Below are 6961 nucleotides of genomic sequence, written 5' to 3' on the forward strand. Positions count from 1 at the left end.
GGGGTGGGTGGAGGGACAGGTGGGCACAGTGGGGAGCAGGTGGGGGCTGGGCAGGCACGGGGTGACCGCTGACGGCAGCTCTCCCCGCAGTGACCCTCTACAACTGCTCCTTTGGCCGCAGCGACTGCAGCCTGTGCCGGGCCGCTAACCCTGACTACAGGTGTGCGTGGTGCGGGGGCCAGAGCAGGTGCGTGTACGAGGCCCTGTGCAACGCCACCTCCGAGTGCCCGCCGCCCGTCATCACCAGGGTGAGCCCTTCGAAGCCTGGCCCACACCCTCCCACGACCCTGGCCTGAGCCCCTCCCTGCTCACCCGGCTCTGCGGTTTCAGATCCAGCCTGAGACAGGCCCCCTCGGTGGCGGCATCCGCATCACCATCCTGGGGTCCAATTTGGGTGTCCGAGCAGAGGACATCCAGAGGATCTCCGTGGCTGGCCGAAACTGCGCCTTTCAGCCCGAACGTTACTCCGTGTCCACCCGGTGAGTGGACGGCCCTGGCCTGGGCCCTGTCAGCCGTGTCAGTAGCCACGCTGGGGTTCCGGGTGACGGGGTGGGGGGAGAGGCTGAGGGGGTGAGGGTGTCAGGGTAGGGAGTGGGTCAGGGAGGGCCTGGGCCACCCTGCCTGTCGTCCGCCAGGATCGTGTGTGTGATTGAGGCTGCAGAGGCGCCTTTCACCGGGGGTGTCGAGGTGGACGTCTTCGGGAAACTCGGCCATTCGCCTCCCAACGTCCAGTTCACCTTCCAAGTAAGCACCTGGCCTCGGGGACCTGCCGAACCCGGGAGGAGGGCTCTGCCCGCCACCTCCCCACGACAGTTACCATCCAGCCCAGGGCTAAGGGCGTTCTGTGCCCCGTCCTCACTTGAGTACCCCTGCGGCTCTTTCAGCAGCCCCAGCCTCTCCGTGTGGAGCCACAGCAGGGGCCGCAGGCGGGCGGCACCACACTGACCATCCATGGCACCTACCTGGACACGGGCTCCCAGGAGGATGTGCGGGTGACCCTCAGCGGCATCCCGTGTAAAGTGTGGGTGTCACTGCCAAGCTGCTGATTCTGGTTGGCCCTGGCCCTGGGTATGGAGGGGGGCACTTACTGACCCCTGAGTGGCCCTGAGGGGACGGCGGGGCCTGGTCGGGCTGGGGCTGGTCCCGGGGGTGGGGCTGATGCCGACTAGCACCCTCCCTCCCCAGGACGAAGTTTGGGGCACAGCTCCAGTGTGTCACAGGCCCCCAGGCGACCCGGGGCCAGATGCCCCTGGAGGTTTCCTATGGGGGCACCTCGGTGCCCAGCCCCGAAATCTTCTTCACCTACCGTGAAAACCCCGTACTGCGAGCCTTCGAGCCACTGCGAAGCTTTGCCAGGTGAGGCTGGTGCCCCCGCCCCGCCCCACTCTGCTGCCCACACCTAGCTGCCTCCTCAGTGCCCTTGGCTGACTGCGCTGAAAGGAATGTGGTGGGGCTGGTCTGTGCAGCGGGAGGAAGCCTCTGGAAAACCCCACTGCACCCCAGATCCACTTCCTCCTAGAAGCCCAGACGGGCACACCACCGGGCTCCATGCTCACCAGGCCCCGCGTGCCCCCCGCCCACGGTGGCACAGTCCCGCGCTCAGCACGGCCCACCGTGTTGCCCCTTTGCCCACCCAGACCCACACATGCACCTGGAAGCCCTGTGTGGGCAGAGCCAGGGTGGGCGGGGACGGGAGGGCGGAGCCTGCGGGGACCACCCTTGCCAGCCCAGCCCACCGCGGCACTGCCCTCCCCAGTGGTGGCCGCAGCATCAACGTCACGGGCCAGGGCTTCAGCCTGATCCAGAGGTTTGCCATGGTGGTCATCGCGGAGCCCCTGCAGTCCTGGCAGCCGCCGCGGGAGGCTGGATCCCTGCAGCCTGTGACGGTCAGTCCTGGTGTGGGCTCAGCTCTGGCACCGGCCAGTGGGATCGTGCCCGGGAAGGGCGGGGTCTTCACCCCGGGGCTGACGGCTGGGACTTGCCTGCAGGTGGTGGGCATGGACTACATGTTCCACAACGACACCAAGGTTGTCTTCCTGTCCCCGGCTGTCCCCGAGGAGCCAGAGGCCTACAACCTCACGGTGCTGATCGAGATGGACGGGCACCGCGCCCTGCTCAGGACGGAGGCCGGGGCCTTCGAGTACGTGCCTGATCCCACCTTTGAGAACTTCACAGGTGGTGTCAAGAAGCAGGTCAACAAGCTCATCCACGCCCGGGTGAGGATGGTGCAGCCCCGGGGCTCTGGGTCCCGCTTGGGTCTGGGCTCAGAGCTGGTCCACGCGTCCCTGGTTCCCTCCTGCTCACCCTGGTCGCTGTCCCCTCCCCAGGGCACCAATCTGAACAAGGCGATGACGCTGCAGGAGGCCGAGGCCTTTGTGGGTGCCGAGCGCTGCACCATGAAGACGCTGACGGAGACCGACCTGTACTGCGAGCCCCCGGAGGTGCAGCCCCCGCCCAAGCGGCGGCAGAAACGAGACACCACACACAACCTGCCTGAGTTCATTGTGCGTGCACGGGGGCGGGCGGGAGGCGCCCCCACGGGACCGCGCTGAACCTGGCCCCCCACGCAGGTGAAGTTCGGCTCTCGCGAGTGGGTGCTGGGCCGCGTGGAGTACGACACACGGGTGAGCGATGTGCCACTCAGCCTCATCTTGCCGCTGGTCATCGTGCCCATGGTGGTTGTCATCGCAGTGTCTGTCTACTGCTACTGGTGAGCCCGCCCCGCGGCTGTGCCAACACCCCCAGCCCTCGGCCCTCTCGCCTCGGCCCCTCTGGCCTCACCCGCCGCCCTGCACAGGCAGGCGTGTAGATCCACCTCCTCATCTGGGCAGCTGAGCAGTCGGCCCGGCAGGACCCAGGAGCCTCCCTGTGCCCCGCAGGAGGAAGAGCCAGCAGGCCGAACGAGAGTATGAGAAGATCAAGTCCCAGCTGGAGGGCCTGGAGGAGAGCGTGCGGGACCGCTGCAAGAAGGAATTCACGGGTAGGGACCGCTCGGGGGCGGCCGCTCGGGGGCTGGTGCTTGGGCACCTCCTGCGGCGGGAATCCTGTGTGTGGTGTGGGGATCGGGGCCCCAGGTGGCCAGGGACGTCTCACGCCGGCCTCCCCCTAGACCTGATGATCGAGATGGAGGACCAGACCAACGACGTGCACGAGGCTGGCATCCCCGTGCTGGACTACAAGACCTACACCGACCGCGTCTTCTTCCTGCCCTCCAAGGACGGCGACAAGGACGTGATGATCACCGGCAAGCTGGACATCCCCGAGCCACGGCGGCCGGTGGTGGAGCAGGCCCTCTACCAGTTCTCCAACCTGCTGAACAGCAAGTCCTTCCTCATCAACGTGAGCTGGGTGGCTGGCGGGCGGGCGGGAGGGCGCACAGGCGGCGCTGGGCAGGCTCTGACCGCCGGCCCCCACAGTTCATCCACACCCTGGAGAACCAGCGGGAGTTCTCGGCCCGCGCCAAGGTCTACTTCGCGTCCCTGCTGACGGTGGCGCTGCACGGGAAGCTGGAGTACTACACAGACATAATGCGCACGCTCTTCCTGGAGCTCCTGGAGCAGTATGTGGTGGCCAAGAACCCCAAGCTGATGCTGCGCAGGTGCACATGGGCGGGACATCCCACAGGCGGGGCGACCACAGGGGCTCTGGGGCTGGTGGCGGGTGGCACAGAGGCCTATTGGGCACCCAGAAGCCGGCAGGTTCCAGCCAGCAGTGGTGGTGGGGGACAGCCTAGGGGTGACGTCCCTGGCGGCAAACACAAAGCCGGACTCTAGCCCTTCCTGTCCAGCGGTTTCAGCTGGTCACAGCGTAAGCCCTCTGCAGAACAGGAGGAAGGTGGCAGACTTCCCATAAGGGCTGGTGCTGCCACCAGGCAGTCCTCACTGCAGGCCACACCCAGGCCTGGACGGGCGACGCTGACGCAAGGGTGGCCGGGTGCTTGGAGGAGTCAGTTGGGCCTCAGGAATACTATGGGGTCTCTTGCTACAAGGCCTCCCTGCACCCCCAGGTCTGAGACTGTGGTGGAGAGGATGCTGTCCAACTGGATGTCCATCTGCTTGTACCAGTATCTCAAGGTGGGTTACACTGCAGCTTGGCTGGGGGTTGAGGGGCGAGGCAGACTGCTGCCGTTCCTCCAGTGTCCCCCCTATCTGTACAGCACCTTGAGGTGGGCCCTGCCTGGACAGGTTTGCTTCCTGCCCCTGACATGGTCAACCCTGTCCATGCCTCTGGCCAGGGCTCCGGGGGCCCTTCCAGGCCCCAAGTCCCCTGACCTCCCAGCCTCCCCTCCGTGTTACTCCAGGACAGTGCCGGCGAACCCCTGTACAAGCTCTTCAAGGCCATCAAACATCAGGTGGAAAAGGGCCCGGTGGACGCGGTACAGAAGAAGGCCAAGTACACCCTCAACGACACGGGGCTGCTGGGGGACGATGTGGAGTACGCGCCCCTGGTGAGCCCCTGGGGTGGGGGCCGCCATGGGCGCCTCGGATCTGGGCTAAGGAGCTTGGGCATCCCCTGGCCACAGACGGGACCCACAGGCTAGAGGCCATCCACCTCCTCTGTGGATTCGAGTTACAGCCGGCTCTTCCTCGGGCTCAGGGAGGGGCCTGGGTGCTGGTGGCTGTGGGCTCTGGAGGCTCTAAGTGTGCGGCCCTCCGTCAGCTCTTCCTGGGCACCCCCACCTCCTGGAGGCCATACGAGGGGCCTGGCCCACCAGGTGTGTCCAGGGTTCTGTACACACGTGACCGGTGGGTGTGGCAGGAGCCTGTGCACGCGTGAGACGTGTGTATTCCGTGTCTGTGCATGTGCTTCTGTGAGCTTGTATGTCAGCCTGAGTGAGCGGTTCTGAGCTGTCCCCGTCTTTCTGTTCTGCTGAGCCAGAGCAGGCAGGGGAAGGGCGGAGTGTGGTCATCTGGGAAGCCTCGGGGGCTCGGAGCCTGCCGGCGGAGGCCTGCTGTCCGAGGGTGCCGCTGTGGTGGGCAGAGCTGGTGGGGCGGACAGTGGCTCCTAGTGGTGCAGGTGAGAGCAGGGCCTCCCCGTCGGACTTCATCCCGGATGTCTCGGCAGACGGTGAGCGTGATCGTGCAGGACGAGGGAGTTGATGCCATCCCGGTGAAGGTCCTCAACTGTGACACCATCTCCCAGGTCAAGGAGAAGATCATTGACCAGGTGTACCGCGGGCAGCCCTGCTCCTGCTGGCCCAGGCCAGATAGCGTGGTCCTGGGTGAGTGCCGGCCCCTGCCCGTCTGCACACAGGCGCCCATGTGCCTGGCCCGTGTCCTGGGGCAGGATCCTGCCTGGCCAGCTTTCTCATGTGGGAGTGGTGGGCAGTGGGAGGAACCTCGGTGGCCGGGGCCCAAGCTGGGCTGTCTCTTCCCAGAGTGGCGTCCGGGCTCCACAGCCCAGATCCTGTCGGACCTGGACCTGACGTCACAGCGGGAGGGCCGGTGGAAGCGCGTCAACACCCTCATGCACTACAACGTGAGCGTCTGGGCCGGGGCGGGCGAGAACTGGGCACCCCGGGGGCACAGCCCACTCTCACCACCGTGTTCCCTAGGTCCGGGACGGAGCCACCCTCATCCTTTCCAAGGTGGGGGTCTCCCAGCAGCCGGAGGACAGCCAGCAGGACCTGCCTGGGGAGCGTGAGTCCCTCCCTCTTGCCCGTTTCCTTCCAGCCCCAGTGGTCGGCATGGACCACGTCCGCCCTGGAGACACGGACCCCACCCACCCACCACCACTGCTCCCCGTGGGACCCATGCCCCAGACCTGGGTGGGGGTCCCTCAGTGCCCGCTCCCCACAGGCCATGCCCTCCTGGAGGAAGAGAACCGGGTGTGGCACCTGGTGCGGCCGACCGACGAGGTGGATGAGGGCAAGTCCAAGCGAGGCAGCGTGAAGGAGAAGGAGCGGACGAAGGCCATCACTGAGATCTACCTGACGCGACTGCTCTCGGTCAAGGTGGGGCCCCGTGGGTGTGTGGGTTGGCACCAGGAGCCGGGCCCACGGCGCCACGCTGAGACCCTCCCCCCAGGAGCCACGCCCACGGCGCCACGCTGAGACCCTCCCCCCAGGGGCTACACCCACGGCACCACGCTGAGACCCTCCCCCCAAGGGGCCGCGCCCATGGCACCACGCTGAGACCCTCCCCTCAGGGGCTACACCCACAGCACCACGCTGAGACCCTCCCCCCAGGGGCTGGGCCCACGGCGCCACGCTGAGACCCTCCCCCCCACAGGGCACACTGCAGCAGTTTGTGGACAACTTCTTCCAGAGCGTGCTGGCACCCGGGCACGCGGTGCCACCCGCAGTCAAGTACTTCTTCGACTTCCTGGACGAGCAGGCGGAGAAGCACAACATCCAGGATGAGGACACCATCCACATCTGGAAGACGAACAGGTGAGGCTCCGCATCCACCCCGCAGCCGAGCCCGGCTCCACTTCTCACTCTTGGGAGGCTCCGCACCCCCCCAGGCCCAGCCCCGCTCTCATTCCCACTGCTCTGCCTCAGCTTACCGCTCCGGTTCTGGGTGAACATCCTCAAGAACCCCCACTTCATCTTCGACGTGCACGTCCACGAAGTGGTGGACGCGTCGCTGTCAGTCATCGCCCAGACCTTCATGGATGCCTGCACGCGCACGGAGCATAAGCTGAGCCGCGTGAGTGGGGTGGGGACAGGGGTGGGGACAGGGTGGGGACAGGTCGGGGCAGGGAGGCCTGGGTCTGCCCCAGGAGCATCCTGTGAGCTGGGAGCTTGTCTGGGGTGTGGATTTGCACATCTTGGGCTGGAGCCTTTGATGAGGGGGGTGGCGCGTGGCCGAGGCTGGGGGCACAGGTGCCCAGCAGAGCCTGGGAGATCCCGAGACCGCTTGCCCTCTCACCACAGTACATAAGCAGAGAAACGAGTTTTACTACAGATCACAAAATAAGTAGTTATTTTGGTTTGTTTTTTATTTTTATTTATTTATTT

General features: G+C 66.0%; 1 protein-coding gene across 1 annotated transcript in view; it reads left to right on the forward strand.

The window, feature by feature from the left end:
* Positions 1–6961, forward strand: part of PLXNB2 (plexin B2) — a 20761-nt gene that overhangs the window by 10453 nt on the left and 3347 nt on the right. The window contains exons 12-31 of the mRNA XM_011942236.1: positions 91–248; positions 331–479; positions 636–744; positions 885–1021; positions 1186–1356; positions 1757–1886; positions 1989–2216; positions 2328–2504; positions 2571–2710; positions 2880–2980; positions 3110–3339; positions 3417–3598; positions 4007–4073; positions 4301–4447; positions 5065–5221; positions 5378–5478; positions 5555–5639; positions 5799–5953; positions 6231–6391; positions 6503–6650. Coding sequence (XP_011797626.1) covers positions 91–248; positions 331–479; positions 636–744; positions 885–1021; positions 1186–1356; positions 1757–1886; positions 1989–2216; positions 2328–2504; positions 2571–2710; positions 2880–2980; positions 3110–3339; positions 3417–3598; positions 4007–4073; positions 4301–4447; positions 5065–5221; positions 5378–5478; positions 5555–5639; positions 5799–5953; positions 6231–6391; positions 6503–6650 — 2933 coding nt within the window. The remainder of the gene's footprint in view (positions 1–90; positions 249–330; positions 480–635; positions 745–884; positions 1022–1185; positions 1357–1756; positions 1887–1988; positions 2217–2327; positions 2505–2570; positions 2711–2879; positions 2981–3109; positions 3340–3416; positions 3599–4006; positions 4074–4300; positions 4448–5064; positions 5222–5377; positions 5479–5554; positions 5640–5798; positions 5954–6230; positions 6392–6502; positions 6651–6961) is intronic.

Source organism: Colobus angolensis, unplaced genomic scaffold (assembly GCF_000951035.1).
Source record: "Colobus angolensis palliatus isolate OR3802 unplaced genomic scaffold, Cang.pa_1.0 Scaffold208, whole genome shotgun sequence".
Taxonomy (NCBI): Eukaryota; Metazoa; Chordata; class Mammalia; order Primates; family Cercopithecidae; genus Colobus; species Colobus angolensis.